The sequence below is a fragment of the Heptranchias perlo genome, chromosome 1 (assembly GCF_035084215.1).
Source record: "Heptranchias perlo isolate sHepPer1 chromosome 1, sHepPer1.hap1, whole genome shotgun sequence".
Classification (NCBI taxonomy): Eukaryota; Metazoa; Chordata; class Chondrichthyes; order Hexanchiformes; family Hexanchidae; genus Heptranchias; species Heptranchias perlo.
In genome coordinates, this window is record NC_090325.1 from 29,650,123 (window position 1) to 29,675,314 (window position 25,192).

Genomic DNA, 25,192 nt, shown 5'->3' on the forward strand with positions numbered 1-25,192 from the left:
GGTAGCAAGGAGTGGTGGTGAACAGTTGTTTTCAGACTGGATGGAAGTATAGAGTGGTGTTCCCCAGGGGTCAGTATTAGGACCACTGCTTTTTTGATATATATTAATGACCTGGACTTGGGTATACAGGGTATAATTTCAAAGTTTGCAGATGACACAAAACTCGGAAATATAATGAACAATGTGGAGGATAGTAATAGACTTCAGGAGGACATAGATAGACGGGTGAAACGGGCATACACATGGCAGCTGAAATTTAATGCAGAGAAGTGTGAAGTAATACATTTTGATCGGAAGAATGAGGAGAGGCAATATAAACTAAATGGTACAATTTTAAAGGGAGTGCAGGAACAGAGAGACTTGGGTGGGTATGTAGAAATTTTGAAGGTGGCAGGGCAAGTTGAGAAGGCTGTTAAAAAAGCATATGGGATCCTGGGCTTTATAAATAGAGGCTTAGAGTATAAAAGCAAGAAGTGATGCTAAACCTTTATAAAACACTGGTTAGGCCTCAGCTGGAGTTTTGTGTTCAATTCTGGGCACCGCACTTTAGGAAGGATGTCAATGCCTTAGAGAGGGTGTAGAAGAGATTTACTAGAATGGTACCAGGGATGAGGGACTTCAGTTGTCTGGAGAGACTGGAGAAGCTGGGGTTGTTCTCCTCAGAACAGAGAAGGTTATGCAGAGATTTGATAGAGGTGTTCAAAATCATGAATGGTTTTGATAGAGTACAGAGGTGACATGAGGAAACCTTTTTTTTTAATATAGCGAGTTGCTATGCACTGCCTAATTGGAAAGCTCTTTCAAAGAGCCGGCACAGGCACGATGGGCAGAATGACCTCCTCCTGTGCTGTACCACACTATGATATCACCATTATATTTTGTAACTGTTTACCCTTAAAAAGGGGTCCTGATGGTGAAACTGCTCTTTAAGAGTAACACTGAATTCAACAAATACTTTTTTAAAATCAGTGACAGTGAGTTAATTTACAACACTCACACAAAGTACACAAATGTGAACAACACACAAGAAAAATAAAGAGCTTTACATCTTTTAACTGATAATTTAAAAATAAATTTGTGCTTTACAGGACAGAATCTGAATAAAGGATGGAGTTATCTGATTGCATTGCCATTTTAAGATGTGGCTTATCCTGACTGTATGAAAGTCACTGCAGCCAGTGGCACTTCCAGCCAACTTTGAGCACTTTTCTCTTAGGGAGCATCTCAGAAATTCTACCTTTGACCCCCGATATATTAGTCAAAAGTATTTTTTAAAAATGTTCCTGACTGTTCTAAATATCCAGCTATAAATACATTGAAGTGCTTGAAAAAAAATTCCAGGATTGTGGGTTAGCTGCATAACTAATGTACAAGGGCATATGTGCTTCTTTGCCCAACCATTGACCTCTACAGCACCTGTGATCTGATCTCACTCTATTCATAATGCTCATCCCTCAGAGGCCATTCTAACATCCTGTTGCGATGTGATTAAGGGAGCTGATTCACTCTACCATAATTGTCCTTAACCTGTGGCCCTGAAATAAAATTCTAATTGCTGTCCAAGTACTATAATGGCTCAATGAACAGAATAAAAAAGATCCTTAGTATGTAGCTTGACACCATCCTGCCAGTAACAATGAATGGCATTGCTAAGTAAGAGTACTAAACCAACTTCTTCTAATCACAACATATTCCGGAAATGTCCAGCTGAATTTTAGAGTGTCAGTCAGAACAAACTGGGGTCAGATGAAATATTTCAGTCTTTTAGCACTATTGAACCCAGCACAGAAACTTCACTGTAGTCTGCAATGAATAGGATGAATGAACTTCATAACACTTTTGAAACAAGCTCTGAATGTGCACAATGCGTTTAAGTGGGCCACTGCTGTACAAAATTAACTCCTAGCTTGGACTCTGCTCAATGCACTCAATCTCCCAAGGAAGGCAATCAACCACAGATAAACAGCCAAGATAAAACTCTCCCCAATCCCCCCCCCTACAAGGGCAATCAAACAAAACTTCAGGGAAAGAACCAAACCCTGAAACCCACACTTAGAACTCTGACCATTGCATTAGTTTCTTAAAGTTACTTCCTGCCCCCAGTAAAGTCAATGGAACAAGTCTGTTAAAGATTTACATATCCTTGCATTAATCACCTGTGCCCAGTTACCTTAATATGATAGGGACAATTATTGAATTTTAATAGATGGAAAATTGTGGGAGCATGCCCACAAATTCTCAATACACATTCCAAGCAGGGGAAGCACCTTACCAGATTTCGTAAAATTGGCCCTTATATTTCGATCATCAGAAACCAACATATTTTGATTATCTCCAGCTGTACTCACCTATATAACTCTCAATCCATTTCCTAACCAGATTATGCTAATGAAGACAATGGGCTCCTCTGAAAGAAGAACATTCTTCCTTTGGTTTGGGGACAGTGAGAGCTGATTTATGGCAGGCTGGTAAAGAAGAGCTAAGTGCAATTGTTTACACTTGGGCGGAAAGCTGAGGAACTAAGCGATTTGAGTCTTTAAAACCCAAAAAAGAATTCACAATTAATTATACTAAATTTTGGAAGGTTTTTCTTGAGCTCATAAAAAAACCAAGTGGCTGGAAAAACACTCTGGCAAAACAATGACCATCCCATAAAACCTTGAGTCACCCTTTGACCAAGTATCATCAAGGGAAGAGTCAAAGTATTATTGGAGACATGATCTTTGTATATCCACTCACAGTGATAGCATAACTAGTCTACTTATTGCATACTTATCTACCCATTAATGTGGTTTGAAAGGATGGTCCATTCAATGAAGATCCAAAATGTGCACTAAGTAAAATTCGGTCTATCTAATCAGAATTTATAGGCATGTCCACCTCAGTGGTAGAAGCCCACTGAACATCAGCTACAAATCTTTGTGTGGACCTGAAGAATCCCCTTACTGTGCATGTGCAGAAAGTTGAAGATCTCAGTAGTCATCTTGTGGAAACCAGGCCGAGGTTTGACGTTGTCATAGTAATGGTGGGTGATATAAAACCCTGAGGGGTCCATGGAAAAGGCCCAGAAACCATAGAGATGGACCTCTTCGCACAGCTCCATGGCAGCTGTCACCAGCATTAGGCCACTACTCAGTCGTTTGGCTCTGAGCCCTTGTCTCATCCAGAAACGGGAGACGTTCTCAAGATATCGAGGATGGAAGAAGAACATGGATTGCTGGGACTCAAAATCGTCAAGGACGTACTTGACCCTGAATGAAACGTCTGTGTTGCGGGTATTGTAGAAAGCTGGCATAACCACAGATGCATTTTCATAGGCCTGTAGGACCTCATAGAATGGCCGCCTCCACTTCTCCAGTTTTTGGAATCTAAAAGCAAAAACGATGAGTCTTGAGAATTATTTTTAAGTGTTGTGATTTTTATGTCAGTGCTAAGCAATGAAAACATCTCTAAATATTTTTGTTCCCAACATCAGTATCGCCGACTCCCAGCGTCAGTGTCGCCTACCCCCAGCGCCAGTGTCGCCTACTCCCAGCCCCAGCATCGCCTACTCCCAGCCCCAGCATCGCCTACTCCCAGCCCCAGCGTCGCCTACTCCCAGCCCCAGCGTCGCCTACTCCCAGCGTCAGTGTCGCCTACTCCCAGCGCCAGCGTCGCCTACTCCCAGCGCCAGCGTCGCCTACTCCCAGCGCCAGCGTCGCCTACTCCCAGCGCCAGCGTCGCCTACTCCCAGCGCCAGCGTCGCCAACTCCCAGCGCCAGCGTCGCCAACTCCCTGCGTCAGCGTCGCCTACTCCCTGCGTCAGCGTCGCCTACTCCCAGCGCCAGCGTCGCCTACTCCCAGCGCCAGCGTCGCCTACTCCCTGCGCCAGCGTCGCCTACTCCCAGCCCCAGCGTCGCCGACTCCCAGCCCCAGTGTCGCCGACTCCCAGCCCCAGTGTCGCCGACTCCCAGCCCCAGTGTCGCCGACTCCCAGCCCCAGTGTCGCCTACTCCCAGCCCCAGTGTCGCCTACTCCCAGCCCCAGTGTCGCCGACTCCCAGCCCCAGTGTCGCATACTCCCAGCCCCAGTGTCGCCTACTCCCAGCCCCAGTGTCGCCTACTCCCAGCCCCAGTGTCGCCTAATCCCAGCCCCAGTGTCGCCTACTCCCAGCCCCAGTGTCGCCTACTCCCAGCGCCAGCGTCGCCTACTCCCAGCGTCAGCATCGCCTACTCCCAGCCCCAGCATCGCCTACTCCCAGCGTCAGTATCGCCTACTCCCAGCGCCAGCATCGCCTACTCCCAGCGCCAGCTTCGCCTACTCCCTGCGCCAGCGTCGCCTACTCCCAGCGCCAGCGTCGCCTACTCCCAGCCCCAGCGTCGCCTACTCCCAGCGTCAGTATCGCCTACTCCCAGCGCCAGCATCGCCTACTCCCAGCGCCAGCTTCGCCTACTCCCAGCGCCAGCTTCGCCTACTCCCTGCGTCAGTGTCGCCTACTCCCAGCGCCAGCGTCGCCTACTCCCAGCGCCAGCGTCGCCTACTCCCAGCGCCAGCGTCGCCTACTCCCAGCGCCAGTGTCGCCGACTCCCAGCGCCAGTGTCGCCGACTCCCAGCGCCAGCGTCGCCTACTCCCAGCGCCAGCGTCGCCGACTCCCAGCGCCAGTGTCGCCGACTCCCAGCGCCAGCGTCGCCTACTCCCAGCGTCAGCGTCGCCTACTCCCAGCGTCAGTGTCGCCTACTCCCAGCCCCAGCGTCGCCTACTCCCAGCGTCAGTGTCGCCTACTCCCAGCGTCAGTGTCGCCTACTCCCAGCGTCAGTATCGCCTACTCCCAGCCCCAGCATCGCCTACTCCCAGCGTCAGTATCGCCTACTCCCAGCGCCAGCATCGCCTACTCCCAGCGCCAGCATCGCCTACTCCCAGCGCCAGCTTCGCCTACTCCCTGCGCCAGCGTCGCCTACTCCCAGCGCCAGCGTCGCCTACTCCCAGCCCCAGCGTCGCCTACTCCCAGCCCCAGCGTCGCCTACTCCCAGCGCCAGCATCGCCTACTCCCAGCGCCAGCTTCGCCTACTCCCAGCGCCAGTGTCGCCTACTCCCAGCGTCAGTGTCGCCTACTCCCAGCGCCAGCGTCGCCTACTCCCAGCCCCAGCGTCGCCTACTCCCAGCGTCAGTATCGCCTACTCCCAGCGCCAGCATCGCCTACTCCCAGCGCCAGCTTCGCCTACTCCCAGCGCCAGTGTCGCCTACTCCCTGCGTCAGTGTCGCCTACTCCCAGCGCCAGTGTCGCCGACTCCCAGCGCCAGTGTCGCCTACTCCCAGCGTCAGTGTCGCCTACTCCCAGCGCCAGTGTCGCCGACTCCCAGCGCCAGTGTCGCCGACTCCCAGCGCCAGCGTCGCCTACTCCCAGCGTCAGTGTCGCCTACTCCCAGCGTCAGTGTCGCCTACTCCCAGCCCCAGCGTCGCCTACTCCCAGCGTCAGTGTCGCCTACTCCCAGCGTCAGTGTCGCCTACTCCCAGCCCCAGCGTCGCCTACTCCCAGCGTCAGTGTCGCCTACTCCCAGCGTCAGTGTCGCCTACTCCCAGCGTCAGTGTCGCCAACTCCCTGCGTCAGTGTCGCCTACTCCCAGCGCCAGTGTCGCCGACTCCCTGCGCCAGCTTCGCCTACTCCCAGCGCCAGCTTCGCCTACTCCCTGCGCCAGCGTCGCCGACTCCCTGCGCCAGTGTCGCCTACTCCCAGCCCCAGTGTCGCCGACTCCCAGCCCCAGTGTCGCCGACTCCCAGCGCCAGTGTCGCCGACTCCCAGCGCCAGTGTCGCCGACTCCCAGCGCCAGTGTCGCCCGCTCCCAGCGCCAGTGTCGCCCGCTCCCAGCGCCAGTGTCGCCCGCTCCCAGCGCCAGTGTCGCCCGCTCCCAGCGCCAGTGTCGCCCGCTCCCAGCGCCAGTGTCGCCCGCTCCCAGCGTCAGTGTCGCCCGCTCCCAGCGTCAGTATCGCCCGCTCCCAGCGTCAGTATCGCCCGCTCCCAGCGTCAGTATCGCCCGCTCCCAGCGTCAGTATCGCCCGCTCCCAGCGTCAGTATCGCCCGCTCCCAGCGCCAGTATCGCCCGCTCCCAGCGCCAGTATCGCCCGCTCCCAGCGCCAGTATCGCCCGCTCCCAGCGCCAGTATCGCCCGCTCCCAGCGCCAGTATCGCCCGCTCCCAGCGCCAGTATCGCCCGCTCCCAGCGCCAGTATCGCCCGCTCCCAGCGCCAGTATCGCCCGCTCCCAGCGTCAGTATCGCCCGCTCCCTGCGTCAGTATCGTCCGCTCCCAGCGTCAGTATCGCCTCCTCCCTGCGTCAGTATCGCCTCCTCCCTGCGTCAGTATCGCCTCCTCCCTGCGTCAGTATCGCCTACTCCCTGCGTCAGTATCGCCTACTCCCTGCGTCAGTATCGCCTACTCCCAGCGCCAGTATCGCCTACTCCCTGCGTCAGTATCGCCTACTCCCTGCGTCAGTATCGCCTACTCCCAGCGCCAGTATCGCCTACTCCCAGCGCCAGTATCGCCTACTCCCAGCGTCAGTATCTCGTACTCCCAGCATCAATATCGCCTATAAGTTGATTGGGAGAGTCTGTTGGCAGGCAAAGGGACGTCTGGTAAGTGGAAGGCTTTCAAAAGTGTGTTAACCAGGGTTCAAGGTAAGCACATTCCTTATAAAGTGAAGGGCAAGGCTGGTAGAAGTAGGGAACCTTGGATGACTCGGGAGATTGAGGCCCTTGTCAGAAAGAAGAAGGAGGCATATGACATGCATAGGCAACTGGGATCAAGTGGATCCCTTGAAGAGTATCGTGATTGCCGGAGTAGAGTTAAGAGAGAAATCAGGAGGGCAAAAAGGGAACATGAGATTGCTTTGGCAGATAAGGCAAAGGTGAATCCAAAGAGCTTCTACAAATACATAAAGGGCAAAAGAGTAACTAGGGAGAGAGTAGGGCCTCTTAAGGATCAACAAGGTCATCTATGTGCGGAACCACAAGAGATGGGTGAGATCCTAAATGAATATTTCGCATCAGTATTTACGGTTGAGAAAGGCATGGATGTTAGGGAACTTGGGGAAATAAATTGTGATGTCTTGAGGGGTGTACATATTACAGAGAGGGAGGTGCTGGAAGTCTTAACGCGCATCAAGGTAGATAAATCTCCGGGACCTGATGAAATGTATCCCAGGACGTTATGGGAGGTTAGGGAGGAAATAGCGGGTCCCCTAGCAGAGATATTTGAATCATCGACAGCTACAGGTGAGGTGCCTGAAGATTGGAGGGTAGCAAATGTTGTGCCTTTGTTTAAGAAGGGCGGCAGGGAAAAGCCTGGGAACTACAGACCGGTGAGCCTGACATCTGTAGTGGGTAAGTTGTTAGAGGGTATTCTGAGAGACAGGATCTACGGGCATTTGGAGAGGCAGGGACTGATTAGGAACAGTCAACATGGTTTTGTGAGTGGAAAATCATGTCTCACAAATTTGATTGAGTTTTTTGAAGGGGTAACCAAGAAGATAGATGAGGGCTGTGCAGTAGACATGGTCTACATGGACTTTAGCAAAGCCTTTGACAAGGTACCGCATGGTAGGTTGTTACATAAGGTTAGATCTCACGGGATCCAAGGTGAAGTAGCCAATTGGATACAAAATTGGATTGACGGCAGAAGACAGAGAGTGGTTGTAGAGGGTTGTTTTTCAAACTGGAGGCCTGTGACCAGCGGTGTGCCTCAGGGATCGGTGCTGGGTCCGCTGTTATTTGTTATTTATATTAATGATTTGGATGAGAATTTAGGAGGCATGGTTAGTAAGTTTGCAGATGACACCAAGATTGGTGGCATTGTGGACAGTGAAGAAGGTTATCTAGGATTGCAACGGGATCTTGATAAATTGGGCCAGTGGGCCGATGAATGGCAGATGGAGATTAATTTAGATAAATGTGAGGTGATGCATTTTGGTAGATCAAATTGGGCCAGGACCTACTCCGTTAATGGTAGGGCGTTGGGGAGAGTTATAGAACAAAGAGATCTAGGAGTACAGGTTCATAGCTCCTTGAAAGTGGAATCACAGGTGGATAGGGTGGTGAAGAAGACATTCAGCATGCTTGGTTTCATTGGTCAGAACATTGAATACCGGAGTTGGGATGTCTTGTTGAAGTTGTACAGGGCATTGGTGAGGCCACACTTGGAGTACTGTGTACAGTTCTGGTCACCCTATTATAGAAAGGATATTATTAAACTAGAAAGAGTGCAGAAAAGATTTTCTAGGATGCTACCGGGACTTGATGGTTTGACTTATCGGGAGAGGTTGGATAGACTGGGACTTTTTTCCCTGGAGAGTAGGAGGTTAAGGGGTGATCTTATAGAAGTCTATAAAATAATGAGGGACATAGATAAGGTAGATAGTCAAAATCTTTTCCCAAAGGTAGGGGAGTCTATAACGAGGGGGCAGAGATTTAAGGTGAGAGGGGAGAGATACAAAAGGGTTCAGAGGGGCAATTTTTTCACTCAAAGGGTGGTGAGTGTCTGGAACGAGCTCCAGAGGCAGTAGTAGAGGCGGGTACAATTTTGTCTTTTAAAAAGCATTTGGACAGTTACATGGGTAAGATGGGTATAGAGGGTTATGGGCCAAGTGCAGGCAACTGGGACTAGCTTAGTGGTATAAACTGGGCGACATGGACATGTTGGGCTGAAGGGCCTGTTTCCATGTTGTAAACTTCTATGATTCTATACTCCCAGCATCAATATCGCGTACTCCCAGCATCAATATCGCGTACTCCCAGCATCAATATCGCGTACTCCCAGCATCAATATCGCGTACTCCCAGCATCAATATCGCGTACTCCCAGCATCAATATCGCGTACTCCCAGCATCAATATCGCGTACTCCCAGCATCAATATCGCGTACTCCCAGGTCAGGTGCATCAAACGCAAGATACAAGGTAAAATCCCTCTACACTGGAACCAATTTTCACGGCCTCCGCTCGATAGGAACAGGACAGTAGCAGGCTGAAAATGGCAGTGCAACACTTACCGTCCCATTTCCACTCCCGGTATGGCCGCCAGCATTTTCAACAGAGCAGCCCAGGCGCCCGCCTGTTTCAGTTAAAAGCCTATTTGTAATGTGCAAATTGGGCTCATATGCTGGTTGTAGGGCTCCAATGCAATTTTGAGATACCAACAGGTGGAGCGTGTACCGTCCTTAAATGCCAATTACTGAATTTTAATGGATGGATAAAGTGAGTAAACCCACCTCTCAGTTACAATGCTTGGATTTATTGTCACAATATCGGTCTTCAGTCCAACGTCCATGGTATATTTGTCAGAGATTGGTGGCAAATTACACCTAACAAAAGAGCCAACAACAAAGTTAATTCTGACACTCTGTTTGTGATGGAAACTTCTACTCAGATATTCAGTGGCTTACGTTGCTGTGAAGTTTGCTGAACACCGTTAAACTGAATACTAAAGAGGCACTGCCGCCCTGTAATGTTGACACAAGTTTCTCTACACTGTCAATGCATGATAAGGTGACACCAGTGCATCGCAGTGACATAATTTGCCCTGTAATTACCCTGTGTATAAACTATTTGATTAGATTCCAGCCTCCCATCAATTTCCCTGCCAGTGCCTGTGGAACCATATCCTTGCACAAGTCATTGCTTTCAGGAGAGGAGAGTAGAAAATTGAAGGAGAAAATTAAAAGGGGCAGAGGTTACCAGTTAAGTCTTCAGTGTTGCTTGCAATTATATCATTTATGTTATCAGTCATGGTGCTATGAAAAAAAATCTGTTAACTACTAAGCAGCTCCATTGACAAAAGAAACGTGCAGCTGAACCATGCAGGCCACAAGGTTCTAAGTTCAATTCCCAGTCTGTGCCTAGGTATTTGATCTCAGCCAGGGTGACAGTAAATGCCATAATTGGACTCAGTGTCTTTGGTGAGGAAGGGGAAGATCAGCCAGGACTTGTGATAGCTATCGAGTGACACCTGCTGGAAAGTGCATGTGTGGACGTGGGGTGAGGCAGAATGAGGCTGTTAGGTATAATAATTTCCATGGTTAAATAGGCTGCCAATACTCAGTGTCTGGGAAAACTTGCCAGTGGGTGTTTGGCACCTGCAAACCAGGCTAGCAAATATAGATAAAGGGATCTAACTTGAGAAAAGAAAGTACGGGGAGCTAGGAAGGCCTTCATAGTCCTGAAAAATGAGTGGCATCTTGGTTGCTCTGTATCCTTTGAATGGCAATAATAAGCAGCCTGAACTACACACAGTACTTCAGAAAGGGTCTGAGAGACAACTTACACAGCAAAATATAACCTCTATTGATTTGTTCTTTATACACCTGCTAACTTAGAGTGGATATCACAAATATATGTATAGCTGAGGGAGGCCAATCAGCTCCTCCTTAGGTCCCCTCATAACAGCAACCGACTGCCTCCAGAGTTTTTGCCTCCACTATCTTACCCAGAAAATCATTCCAGGTATTGAGCGCTTTTTTAGTGAAGATAAACATCCTGACATCAGTCCTGAACTTGTCTTTTACTAAGTCCCATTGCGCTACAATTATGGGTGAACTTGCAATGGTGCACCAGATTAATCTTTTCTATTTTGAGCTTGACTCAACTGGTAGCACTCTTGCTTCAGAGTTCAGTTGGTAGCACTCTTGCCTCTGGGGCAAAAAGTTGTTGGCTCAAACTGCACAGTGAACTTGTAAATATAATTCAGGTTAACACATCCATGCCGTACATAGGCAGTGCTACATTGTCAGAGGTGACATCGTTCAGATGAGACCTCAAACCAAAGACCCTGTTCAGGTGAATGTAAAAGATCCCATAGAACTATTTTAAGAACTTTTTGCTATGTTAAAGATGCTATACAAATGCAAGTTGTTTATGTTGACTTCTTTTGAAGCGATCGCAGTGGACATCATAAGCTAAGAGAGCATTGAGGGAGTGCAGGAGGGTGAAGCCGAATTCCTTCCCAAAGTTCAGGGTTAGTACCTTCATGTTCTTGTTTTAGAAACATAAAAACAGGAATAGGCCATTCAGTCCCCTGGACCTGTTCTGTCATTCAATTAGCTTATGGCTGATCTGTACCTCAGCTCTACTTATTTGCCTTTGTTCCATATCTCTTGATGCCGTATGCCTTTCCACATGAGCAGTAGTCCTAATTCCATGTGTGCACTCTGTTTCCACGTCCCTTTATTCCCCTCTCCTTCAACCACCTGTCTAATTTATTCTTAAACATTGACATGTTTTTGCTTCATTCACTATCTCTGGTATTTCATTCCACAGCCTCACAACTCTCTGAATAAAAAAGGTTTCTCCTGCTCTCTGTTCTAAATTTTAGTCTTACATCTTTATCTCTTTGTTCTGGACCCTCTCAAATCACTGGAAACAGTCTGGGGTAGATTTTAATCCCCTCCACCCAGCAGAAACATGGCAGTCGCAGAGATAAAATCGAGGTGCTCGGCTTACCACCTCGTTCCCACACTGCCGCCATTTTTCCCAGGATTTACTAAGAGGAACGTCCATGGCGCACGCTGCGCACAGTAGGCCCTTAAAATTGCATTGGGGTCCTATGTACATCATAGGATTTGCATATATTAATGAGGCTCCCACCTGATTCAGATAGATGTCTGGGCCGCCCTACAGAAAACCCCAGGGAAATTTCATCTTTAATTACAGATTTAAAAATTTTCCCTACCACAGATTTCAAACTAATTAGCCTGAAATTACCCCAGTTAGCCCCATTTCCCTTTTCGAAAAAGGGTATTACTTTGGCCACACTCCAATCTCGGCACACATCCATCAATAGAACTCTGAAATATAGGGGGTAATTTTAACCTCCCAAGATGGGCGGGAGAGGGTCGGGGAGTTAAATTGTCAAAAATATGAAATCCGACCCCAACCGCGAACGCGCCTACTTCCTCGGTTTAACCTCAGCAGTTTGGGGGGCAGCCGAATAATCCGCTCTGGAGAGCCGGGTCAGTGATTTTAATATGTTAATGAGGCTGCATTCCTCAGATTTTGACAACCATTTAAATTTAACAGCTGCTGGCCGGCAGCTAAAGGAAGGCGAGAACTGCCAAGTTCTAAAACGTGTACAACTTTTATATTCCTTAACCTTGTGCCAATCCTCACAACTTAGCGAATCAAGATAACATTTTAACCAATCTACCCTGCATACAGTTGAAGTACATGCATTATCTAACACCGTACAATTAAAGGAATCCGCGAATAATACATTCATCACAGGATTAAAACTCCTTGTGACCAGTATAATCTGTTCAGGCTCATCATTATCTTCATCCTCTTCCTCAGAACTACTTACTTCATGCATCATTTCAAAGACCCTATGTCTTCGCTCTGGACAATTTGCCTCATAATGATACTTAGAGTCACATCTAAAGCGTCTGCTAACTTTTCCTTGGGTATTCCTGGGATTCATTTGCCCGTTATTACTGTCCCAATTTTGTCTTCTGTTGACATAACTGGATTTGCTGTACCTGCTTTCATCACCAATCTGGCTGTCTTTAATCCTTTGGTTATATATTATATTATATCTGGTATCTTAAAAATTTTGAAACCTGATCTGGTGCTTGCATTTAGTATTTGGAACATTTCGAAACCTGGTAACCATCGAATCTTCTATTCTTTGTGTCACAGCAGAAGGCCTCATTTATTCCATGAAGGCTGAAGGGAATGATTGTTTCCCCAGGAATTTTTTTTAAGGCTGCAGACATTTGATCCAACAGAGTCTCCTTTTCCCAGAACTGGACGCCAGTTAGGACCAGTTGCCTATCCATATGAGACACCTTGGCACAATCTAGTAATTTAAACGCTAGAACCGATCCAGGATCCAGAGATTGCCAATTTGAACTTCGTCACCCTTTTATACAATTTGTTAAAGTCTATGATGTACTCTTCCATTGAATGACCACCTGTTTTCCGAAATCTATCAAATGCTGACCAGGCCTCATAGGCACTTAACAGATCATCTTTCTTGTAGATTTGATCCAGAAATTCTATTAGAAAGATAATTCCTTCATCATTATCCACAAGATCTGCATCCATCTCAGAGAATACCTTACTTCTGATTTTACTTCGTTCAGGAAGCGACAACACCAATGCCATGCCTTGTTTTCTCTTTGGCAGAGTAGTAACCCATGTCCACATATCAACCTCATTCTTCCACTGGTCATACGGTTCAACCTCCGAGAACATCGGAGGGAAATCGTACCTCGACGAATTAAACTTGCTTTCTGCCATTTTCCACATTGGCCACAAGCCTTCAAGTTTTTCTTCTTTATGTCCAAAAAAAATCATAGTTTCCAACCTCTACCTTTAGGCAACCATCCTCTGCAACCATGTTATAAATTGCATAGCCAGGTGGTGAAGGATAGAATACTACAGCCTGGTCTTCAGTTACTTCCAGGTCTTTATTCACACAGCTCAACATTACACACCCTCCCATAAATAGATACAAGAGAGCCCCCAATTGATACCCACCACCTGAATACAATTAACACTAATTGATATAAATCACTGATACATTAACAATGGTGCCTGCATTGTCATAGCCACAATGGGAGAGTTAATGTACGAGAGGGATAAGTTTCAAATAGCCTTTTCTCATCCATGGCTTTTCTTATGTGTCAATGTCTCCAAGGGAGCAGGAGAGTAAAAGGGGAGAAATTGGCAAAAATCAAATAAACTTTACTAAAAAGATAAAACTACCCCTTAAAAAAATGTAACAGTTCTACTGGCAGCCAGTATAGTGATTGTCATAGCAGGCTGCTTTGGACCGCCTCAGGAAATAACCCTGGCCAGATGATAAGAATCTGTAGGAACAGGAAACAGCCATTAGGCCCAATAAACCTACCCCTACCTACTCACCTTTTCAACATATCACTCAATCCTTTCGCTCTCCAGAAATGCATCTTATTGCCTCTTAAGCTCATTTATACTGTCTGCTTCAATGCCCTATTCGAGTAACTTGTTCCACTAGTCTATTATCCTTTGGGTGAAAAAGTTCCACTTATCTTCCCTTTTTTTGTCAATTTCCTAATCTTTAAAAGTTGTGTGAACCTTTCACCACAGTCAACAAATTGCTTCGATCATCTTTTGTCAATTCCCTTCCTAATTTTGAAAACTTTCACTGGGCCACCCAACCTCCTTAGCCTCTCCTCATAACTTAGAGAAACTCCCCGATATAGTGTCCATGGTCTAGGAATTCTGCGGGGCTTCTCTCGATCTCCTGCCGTAACTTCAACAGGAGACCAATGGAGCCCCTGGGAAAACAACACAAATGGTCATTTTCAGCCATTCGCGCCGTTTCTGCTGGGATTCCTCCAATCTTCCACCAATGTTATGGCAGGAGATTAGGAGAACAGCTGCAGAATTTCAGGGCCATAATCTCTGTGGATGTAATGAATATTTAAAAAAAAAATTCCAACAACATTTCTTTTCTGGAAAGCATTCCTGTAAGATGTGTCTGTTCAGCTGTAGCACAATGAAAGACTCTGCTCCGTCTTACCTGAATACGAAATCTGTAGAGTCAATCTCATTCCCGCACCTGCTGTTCTTCAGGATTCCTCCATTCCCAACCACTGCACATTTCTTAAACTGGGAGCGTGAATATGGCATTTCCTATGAAGTGGAAAACCCAGAAAACAACCATAAATAATAAGGATTGGGCGGCATTGGTTGTTGTCAAGACAGTATAAAGCTAGAGATAAAATCCAGCCCCGATAAAGGGGATCAAAGTCTCATTTATCCCCTACATGCATAGATACAAGCAGACACACATACATACATATATGTGCATTTATATCTGTATACTTGTATGTATGTATGTCTTTTCTGTGTGTGTGTAGATCTATTTTTTGTGAGCATATGTGTATAATGTATGAATACATATATATAAATTTACAATACACACACATATATATATATGTGTGTGGGTGTACATGCATTATATATACACATAAATATTTACATATTCATACATAATAAATCATATTCCTAAAAAAAATTAGATAAATATACACACAAAACCATACAGAGATTTATAATGGGGAATAAGGAAATGGCAGAGAAATTAAACAAATACTTTGTGTCTGTCTTCATGGAAGAAGACACAAAAAAACTCCCAGAAATATGAGAGAACTAAGGGCCTAGTGAGAATGAGGAACTGAAAGAAATTAGTATTAGTTAAAAAAAATAGTACTAGAGAAATTAATGGGACTGAAAGTCGATAAATCCCAAGGACCTGGTGATCTACATCCCAGGGTTTTGAAAGAGGTGGCTATAGAGATAGTGGATGCATTGGTTGTCATCTTCCAAAATTCTATAGATTCTGGAACGGTTCCTGCAGATTGGCGGGTAGCAAATGTAACCCCACTATTTAAGAAAGGAGGGAGAGAGAAAACAGGGAACTACAGACCTGTTAGCCTGACATCGGTAGTAGGGAAACTGCTAGAATCTATTATAAAGGATGTGATAACAAGACACTTAGAAAATAATAATAGGATTTGGCAGAGTCAACATGGATTTATGAAAGGGAAATCATGTTCGACAAACCTACTGGAGTTTTTTGAGGATATAACTAGTAGAATAGATAAGGGGGAACCAGTGGATGTAGTATATTTGGATTTTCAGGCTTTCGATAAGGTCCCACACAGGACGTTGATGAACAATGTGAGAGCACATGGAATTGGGGGTAATACACTGGCATAGATTGAGAATTGGTTAACAGGCAGAAAACATAGAGTAGGAATAAACGGGTCTTTTTCAGGTTGGCAGACTGTGACTAGTGGGGTACCGCAGGGATTGGTGCTTGGACCCCAGCTAGTCACAATCTATATCAATGATTTGGATGAGGGGACCAAATGTAATGTTTCCAAGTTTGCTGATGACACAAAACTAGGTGGGAATGTGAGTTGTGAGGAGGATGCAAAGAGGCTTCAAGGGGATATAGATAGGCTAAGTGAGTGGGCAAGAACATGGCAGATGGAATATAATGTGGAAAAATGTTAAGTTATCCACTTTGGTAGGAAAAACAGAAATGCAGGGTATTTTTTAAATGGTGAGAGATCGGGAAATGTTGATGTTCAAAGGGACCTGGAAGTCCTTGTAAATGAGTCACTGAAAGCTAACATGCAGGTGCAGCAAGCAATTAGGAAGGCAAATGGTATGTTGGCCTTTATTACAAGAGGATTTGAGTACAGCAGTAAAGATGTCTTACTGCAATTATATAGGGCCCTGGTGAGACCGCACCTGGAGTACTGTGTACAATTTTGGTCTCCTTACCTAAGAAAGGATATACATGCCATAGAGGGAGTGCAACAAAGGTTCACCAGACTGATTCCTGGAATGGCAGGATTGTCGTACGAGGAGAGATTGAGTAGACTAGGCCTGTATTCTCCAGAGTTTAGGTGATCTCATTGAAACATACAACATTTTTACAGGGCTCGACAGGGTAGATGCAGAGAGGATGTTTCCCCTGGCTGGGAGTCTAGAACCAAGGGTCTCAGTCTCAGAATAAGGGGTAGGCCATTTAGGGCCGAGATGAGGAGAAATTTCTTTACTCAGAGGGTGGTGAATCTTTGGAATTCTCTACCCCTGAGGGCTGTGGAGGCTCAGTCATCGAGTACATTCAAAACAGAGATTGATAGATTTCTAGATATTAAAGGCATCACGGGATATGGGGATGGTGCAGGAAAATAGTGTTGAGGTAGAAGATCAGCCACGATCTTGTTGAATGGCAGAGCAGGCGCGAGGGGCCAGATGGCCTACTCCTGCTCCTATTTCTTATGTTCTTAGATACGTTTCGTGCTAATGGGCACACGGTTTTAGCCCATCTTCATTTGGACGAAATCTCTATAGAATATATTTCCTATTGGCAAAGTTCAGGTAGGAATAGTTAACATGCTTGTACTGTATTCCTTTGTGTGCTATACTGAGGCAAATGTTAACACGATTATTTTAAATGGGGTAATGCCTGCCTAAAGACTGTACACAGGAGGAAAGCAGTACAAGTGTGTTAAGTGCTGATATCTTAAATTTTCCAATCATACAATACATCCTTATAATTCCCTCTCAACGTTATGCAGCGGTTTCACTCTTACTTAGTAATATTGGTAAGCTCTGCTTCCATTAATCTAACATTGACTCTTGCAATATGTACAGATACTGGGCTAGATTTTTCACCTGCCCCTTCCCTGACGATTTTTTTGATGGATCTGGGGTGGTCTTAGATTTGGAGGAGGAAGAGGAATTTTTATGGAGGAAAGAAAGGTAGAGGCAAATGCATCTGAGGTGTTACGTGCCTGCTGATAGGAAAATAGGAACATAGGAACAGCAGTAGGCCATTCAGCCCCTCGAGCCCACTCCGCCATTTGATAAGATCATGGCTGATCTGTGATCTAACTCCATATATGTGCCTTTCGCCCATATCCCTTAATACCTTTGGTTGGCAAAAAGCTATCTATCTCACATTTAAATTTAGCAATTGAGCTAACACCAATTGCCGTTTGCGGAAGAGAGTTCCAAACTTCTACCACCCTTTGTGTGTAGAAATGTTTTCTAATCTCACTCCTGAAAGGTCTGGCTCCAAGTTTTAGACTGTGCCCCCTCCTCCTAGAATCCCCAACCAGCGGAAATAGTTTCTCTCTATCCACCCTATCTGTTCCCCTTAATATCTTATAAACTTCGATCAGTTCACCCCTTAACCTTCGAAACTCCAGAGAATACAACCCCAATTTGTGTAATCTCTCCTCGTAACTTAACCCTTGAAGTCCGGGTATCATTCTAGTAAACCTACGCTGCACTCCCTCCAAGGTCAGTATGTCCTTCCGAAGGTGCGATGCCAAGAACTGCTCACAGTACTCCAGGTGCGGTCTAACCAGGGTTTTGTATAGTTGCAGCATAACTTCTGCCCCCTTGTACTCTAGTCTTCTAGATATAAAGGCCAGCATTCCATTAGCCTTATTGATTATTTTCTGCACCTGTCATGACACTTCAATGATCTATGTACCTGAACCCCTAAGTCTCTTTGGACATCCACTGTTTTTAACTTTTTACCATTCAGAAAGTACCCTGTTCTATCCTTTTTTGGTCCAAAGTGGATGACCTCACATTGAATTCCATTTGCCACAGTTTTGCCCATTCACCTAATCTATCAATATCCCTTTGTAATTTTATGTTTTCATCTACATTGCTTACAATGCCACCAATCTTTGTGTCATCGGCAAACTTAGATATGAGACTTTCTATGCCTTCATCTAAGTCGTTAATAAATATTGTGAATAATTGAGGCCTCAAGACAGATCCCTGCGGGACTCCACTAGTCACATCCTGCCAATGTGAGTACCTTCCCATTATCCCTACTCTCTGTCGCCTTTCGCTCAGCCAACTTCCTAACCAAGTCCGTACTTTTCCCTCAATTCCATGGGATTCTATCTTAGCTAACAGTCTCTTATGTGGGACCTTATCAAATGCCTTCTGGAAGTCCATATAAATAACATCCATTGACATTCCCCTGTCCACTACTTTAGTCACCTCTTCAAAAAATTCAATCAGGTTTGTCAGGCACGACCTACCTTTCACAAATTCATGCTGGCTCTCTCTGATTAACTGAAAATCTTCGAGGTGTTCAGTCACCCTATCCTTAATTATAGACTCCAGCATTTTCCCCACAACAGTTGTTAGGCTAACTGGTCTATAATTCCCTGGTTTCCCTCTCTCTCTCCTTTCTTAAAAAGCAGAGTGACATGTGCAATTTTCCAATCTAGAGGGATGGTTCCTGAATCTAGAGAACCTTGAAAGATTGTAGTTCGGGCATCTGCAATGTACTCACCTACTTCCTTTAAAACCCTGGGTTGGAAACCATCTGGTCCTGGGGATTTGTCACTCTTTAGTGCTATTATTTCCTTCATTACTGTTGCTTTACTTATGTTAATTTTATCGAGTCCCTGTCCCCGATTCAATATTAGTTTTCTTGGGATTTCCGGCATGCTATCCTCTTTCTCTACTGTAAATACTGACGCAAAGTAATTATTCAACATGTCCGCCATTTCCCCATTGTCAAAGACAATATCTCCACTTTCAGTTTTTAAGGTGCCAACACTGCTCCTGACCACCCTCTTTTTCCTAATATAACTATAAAAGTTCTTCGTATTGGTTTTGATATCCCTTGCAAGTTTCTTTTCATACTCTCTTTTTGTAGTTTTGTGACCCTTTGTTGATCTTTGTATCTTTCCCATTCGCCAGGATCTGTGCCATTTTTTGCCTTTTTGCATGCCCTTTCCATATGTCTTATACTGTCCCTTACCTCTTTAGTTGTCCATGGCTGTTTTTTTTTGGCAAGTAGAGTTCTTGCCCCTCAGGGGTATAAACCGGTTCTGTATCACATTAAAGCTTTCTTCAAACATTTCCCACTGATCATCAGTCGTTTTACCCATTAACAGATTTGCCCAGTTTACTGTGGACAGTCTCTGTCTCATCCCATTGAAGTCGGCCTTACCCAAGTCTAGAATCTTAGCAGCTGATTCACTTTTTTCCCTTTCAAACACTATCTTGAACTCGATCATGTTATGATCGCTATTGGATAGATGTTCACACACAGTTAAGCTGTTAACTAAATCTGGTTCATTACTCATTACTAAATCTAGTATGGCTTGCCCCCTTAATGCCTCTCGGACATAACTGCTGTAGAAAACTATCCCGGACACACTCAAGAAATTCACTACCTTTCTGACAATTGCTAGTCAGCTTTTCCCAATCTATCTGAAGGTTAAAGTCCCCCATTTAAGACCACTATGCCTTTCTTACACGCTTGTCTAATCTCTGCATTTATACAATCTAGCACTTCAGAGCTGCTGCCAGGGGTCCTATAATAAACTCCCACTATAGTCTTAGATCCTTTCCTATTTCTCAATTCAACCCTTAAGGTCTCTGTTTGCTGCTTACCTCTCGTTATATCCTCCTTTATCATTGAAGTGATTTAATCCCTAATCACTAAGTCTACTCCTCCCCCTCTTCCATTTTCCCTATCTCTCCTGTAGACCGTTTAACCTGGCATATTTAGTTCCCAATCCTGACCATCCTGCAGCCATGTCTCAGTAATAGCTATCATGTCATACCCTCCAATTTGAATTTGTGCCTGTAGTTCATTTAATTTATTCCTTATACTCCGCGCATTTGTATATAGAACTCTTAGTTAGGCCACACTTCCTAGCCTGTCCTTCAGCTTTGAAGCTGGGTTAATTGCTTTACACCTTCTAGTTTTCATTTTATCTGTAGTGCCTAAAGTACACTTTCTTCCTGCTGCTCTACGCTTTTCCCTTTCACTTGTTCTTGAACAACTATTTGTACTATTTGTATTGTAAATTTCCCCTGGGTCCTCCCCTCTCTTGCTGCTTTCAACTTTACTCTCTTCTGACTCCGCGCTCAGGTTCCCATCCCCCTGTCACTCTAGTTTAAACCCTCCCCAACAGAAGTAGCAAAACCCCCTGCAAGGATATTAGTCCCGGATCTGTTGAGGTGCAACCCGTCCGGCTTGTACAGGTCCCGCCTTCCCCAGAATCGGTCCCAATTCCTCAGGAATCTAAATCTCTCCCTCCTGCACCAACCCTCCAGCCACGCATTCATCTGGTCTATTCTCCTATTCCTATACTCACTAGCACGTGGCACTGGGAGTAATCCTGAGATTACTACCCTTGAGGTCCTGCTTTTTAAACTTATTTCCTAACTCCTTATATTCTGCTTGCAGGACCTCATCCCTCTTTTTACCTATGTCATTGGTACCGATATGTACCACGACCTCTGGCTGTTCACCCTCCCCCTTCAGAATGTCTTGCAGCCGCTCAGTGACATCCATGACCCTGGCACCAGGGAGGCAACATTCCATCCTGGAATCACGTTTGCTGATCCCCATCCCTGAAGCCACATGTTTAGATCTAGGCACACCTATCTGAGTATGTATGATGACACCTTGTTCCATTACCTACACATCACCAGGGATATTGGCACCAAGTTATGCTGTCTTCTCAAACATAGCCTATAGGCCAGTTTCATCAAAGGGACAACTCTGCTCATGGCTGCAAAGCATTACATTTCTGGTCTACTGGATCCTAACAACTGGTGACATTTACTAGTTCCATCCATCTGCTGTGCACCAATGCATCAAAAAACTGACAGAAGCCTTTCATCACTTTCCCCCTAGAAGGGAAGAAACGCAAGCGGACACAACACTTTTACTAAGTAGCAGTTTTCCCAAAAGTATAGGGCCTCATTGATGGCACACATATGAACCCATGGCTTTTTTGAATAGGAAAAGTTTCCATTAATGTGCAGGTGATTGCAGAGCACAAGAACCAAATCATGCAAGTGAATGTACAATAGTATAGGAACAACTACAGTGCTTTCATTTTGCAGTAGCCTTCTATGGCTGCTAGGGGAAACAAGGATACTCACTGCAGCCTTGTCTACTGACCCCCTTGAGAAACCCATAAACAGACATGGAGCACAGATATAATGAAGCTCATGCCTCCATACAAGTTCTGGTGGAATATTCCTGGTTTACTGAATCAAAGATTTCACTGTTTGGCCAGATCAGTGGAGGAGAGGGGACGTGCTCTACAGCCCTGAAAAGGTTCCAAAACCATCTTTCGTCACTCCTTATTACACAATTTTGCCATTCAGAGAGGAGTAACCCTGGAACCAGAGGACCAGTTATTGCAGCTTCAATTCTTGGTGGTGGAGAAGGAAGAAGAAATGGCTGAAGACGACATGTAGCCCAGGAGATTCGTATAATTATTGATTGACAGGACTTTCACCTACGTTTGTAACTTGGTCCCTGCATGAACAGTCTTATCTTATTCAGCACAACACAGTGGCCCTATGGACATCTTGCCCTATATTATAATTAACTCTACCTCAAAAACCAAACATGCCCATTAACCCTTCATCTCTGCTACCTTAATATGTCTCTTCTCAAAAGAACACGCAAAATACGTTGAAATAAACTGCAACCAATTTATTTCCCCATTAGTGCTCTGTATTTGCTAATATGATTTATTTCCCCAGTGCTTCCCCTTGATGACAATGTATGGTGTACATCCTCCACCTTAATGACAAATGTATGGTGCACATTCTCCACCTTGATGACAATGTCTGGTGTATGTACTCTTTCTAAGTGCCTTAATGGAAGGAGTAAGTGTTGGTGTCAACCTGTTGCTCATGGGATTGCAATATCCATGTCTCTCGTTGTGTTGGCCCTACAACCACTACCGGCAATCTGACCCACAATGATTGGCTCTTATTCCTAATTCTTCTAGTATTCATGTATATATGCACCTTATTGTAGGCAAATCACCAAAACCTGCTGGTTTACAACTGAGGATCCTAAAGAAAGCTAGGGAAAAAACAGCAGAGGCTCTAAATATAATTTCCCAAAGTTTTGTGGAAAGGAAAATTGTGCTAGTATTGTACACTCTTGTGGGAACACAGCAACCCGATGCATTTACAGCCAGATTGCTAAACTAACCCTTAGATATCAATTCAGAAGACAGTAGTTCTATGATTTTTTGTTAAAACTTTTTTTTAATTGAATTCAAAGTTTACACATGTCCTTGAATTATTGTAAATTATATGGAAATTGCAGATACATACATTGAAGATCTTACATAGATTTGTACATTTTGGTTGCAGTGTATATTGAGAATTGAATAGGATAGGGGACTTGTGTTGAACGGGGCTATGGATCAACAGGCCTCTGGGCACAGCATATGTATGGCTTGGGCAGTGAGCAGTTTCTGGTAATGCTGATATGGGCAATGGGGAGTTAGAATCTGCTCAGTCCTTCTGCAGAGGTTTGGAGAGATGGTGAGGAGGGCAGGATTTGAGTGGGGCTGCAGAAAGAGGGTTCTTCCTTCATGGTGTTTCCCCAACACCTTGTGCAATCTGTACATCAGTGGCTCAGATTGTCTCACAGCTGCTTTGTTCACATTTATTGTGGATGTGTCAGGTTGCCCAATACCTGAGGGATGTACCTTCTCACCGCTAGAAATAAGAACTGAACTAGTTTTCAAGATGCCCTTTGAGAGCATGCAAAACATACTCCATGCTGCTAGGCCAACTCCCAACAATTCTCTTTCAAGTGAAAGTAATCAAAGAACATTAAAAAAAATAGGAGCAGGAAACAGCAATTAAATCCATTCCATTTTCACAGATGAATCCAACCCACTCATCTTCCCACTGTATCCCTCCCATTGCCATCACTCCAGAAACACATCCAGTTCTTTTTTGAGCCCATTTCTACTGTTCACTTCAATAGCCTTCCCTGGTAAATTACATTAAGTTTCTTACCTTTGTGCAAAAGTTCCAATTGACTTTCATTCTTACTTCCAACTTCCCAATTAATGACCCCTTGCGTCCCCAGAATTCACAATAATAACGTGCATTTCTGCATATAGCTGGAAATGGCTCTTAACCACTGAGCCCTCAATATAGCGCCCTGCCCGTTCATCTTACCTTTGGAAACAGATTGAATACTTCAGCATCGATGAAGAGGAAGCCACTGCTGTCCACTTCATACTTCAGTTTGATGCCCTCGGGGGTGTTCTTCTGCGTCGTAAATAAAAATGCAGGAGCATTGCAGCATCGAGTCAAATGAGACCTGAGTAAAAAGAAGGGATGATGGAAGCACAACAAGTTGAGTGGTTTAGGAGCTCATACGGGCAGCTTGGAAACAAACATGACTCAAAGGGGAGATTGATATATAGTGGAAGGTCAGCAACAGGCAGGTATGAAGATAGATGGGGAGATTTTCTTAGGTCTGCACCCAGGTGCACTGGATCATCTGGATGCAGCGAATATCGGGATATCGGGCAGGTCGGAGCATACACCTGTAAAGGAACCCATCTGATTTTTCTTCTATTTAAATTAATGGAAGGAAATTCGGGCAGGTTTCAATATAGATTTGTGCTCTGACCCACCTGATTTTCAGATATTCACTGGAAATTGTTTCCAGGACAATCTCCCCGAGTAACTCTGAAATATGCATATGTTGCCAGGAACAGGCAGACACTAAGGGCCAAACAAGAGGCCAATCTACAATAAGGTTTATATACATGAAAACTAGAAGAACACTCGAAGAATTAGGAATAAGATGCTTGAACTGGAGGTTATTGTGGCAGTAGAGAATTAAACAACAACAATAACGTGATTTATATCATAGAATCATAGAAAGTTACAGCACAGAAAGAGGCCGGCCGAGAAAGAACTATCCAGCTTAATCCCACTTTCCAGCACTTGGTCCGTAGCCCTGTAGGTTGCAGCACTTCAAGTGCTCATCCAAGTACTTTTTAAATAAGTTGAAGGTTTCTGCATCTACATACCTCTACATAGTGCCTTTAACGTAGTAAAACACCCTAAGGCGTAATCAGTCAATAAACTTGACACAGAGCCAAAGAATGAGACATTAGGACAAGTGGCCAAAAGCTTGGTCAAAGAAATAGGTATTAAGGAGCGTCTTAAAGGAGGAGGGAGAGGTGGAGGAGTTTAGGGAGGGAATTCTAGAGCTTAGGGCCTAGGCAGCTGAAGGCACGTGTGGTAGGGATATCAGAAACATGGCTGGTAATGAATACAACATATCGATTAATGAAAGTGGAAAATCAGGTAGGCTCCCACTCTTGAATACTAACTAATGACTTCTGCTGCACTTTCGTTGATGAAGGACAAACACAGGACTGGGTTTGGCCATGTTACCCTTCACTGATAATTATCCTGTCCACATTCACTATCTAGGTTTGTATATGAACAATGGCTACTTGAGGTGAGGTACAGGAGGGCTGCTCATGCTATTAGAACCATACCCCAGGAAGAGGAAGCATTCGGTACGCATTCAGGAAAGGAGAGAAGAAAACTAGAGGGGAAATATAAGGATTGATTCAAGCTCAGGCTATATTCACCAATTATCCAGTTGAGAATCATAGAATCATAGAAGTTTACAACATGGAAACAGGCCCTTCGGCCCAACATGTCCATGTCGCCCAGTTTATACCACTAAGCTAGTCCCAATTGCCTGCACTTGGCCCATATCCCTCTATACCCATCTTACCCATGTAACTGTCCAAATGCTTTTTAAAAGACAAAATTGTACCCGCCTCTACTACTGCCTCTGGCAGCTCGTTCCAGACACT

At 45.2% G+C, this 25,192-nt stretch overlaps 1 protein-coding gene across 3 annotated transcripts in view; it reads right to left on the minus strand.

Annotated features, from left to right (window-relative positions):
• Nucleotides 1-2,837: 2,837 nt before the first annotated feature.
• st8sia5 (ST8 alpha-N-acetyl-neuraminide alpha-2,8-sialyltransferase 5) overlaps nucleotides 2,838-25,192 on the minus strand; it is a 62,327-nt gene continuing 39,972 nt past the window's right edge. For all 3 annotated transcript variants that reach the window (XM_067983111.1, XM_067983101.1, XM_067983093.1), the window contains 4 exons: nucleotides 23,523-23,667; nucleotides 14,524-14,636; nucleotides 9,236-9,328; nucleotides 2,838-3,368 (listed from right to left, as the gene is read on the minus strand). In XM_067983111.1, the coding sequence (XP_067839212.1) occupies nucleotides 2,906-3,368; nucleotides 9,236-9,328; nucleotides 14,524-14,636; nucleotides 23,523-23,667 (814 nt within the window). In that variant the 3' untranslated portion in view covers nucleotides 2,838-2,905. The remainder of the gene's footprint in view (nucleotides 3,369-9,235; nucleotides 9,329-14,523; nucleotides 14,637-23,522; nucleotides 23,668-25,192) is intronic.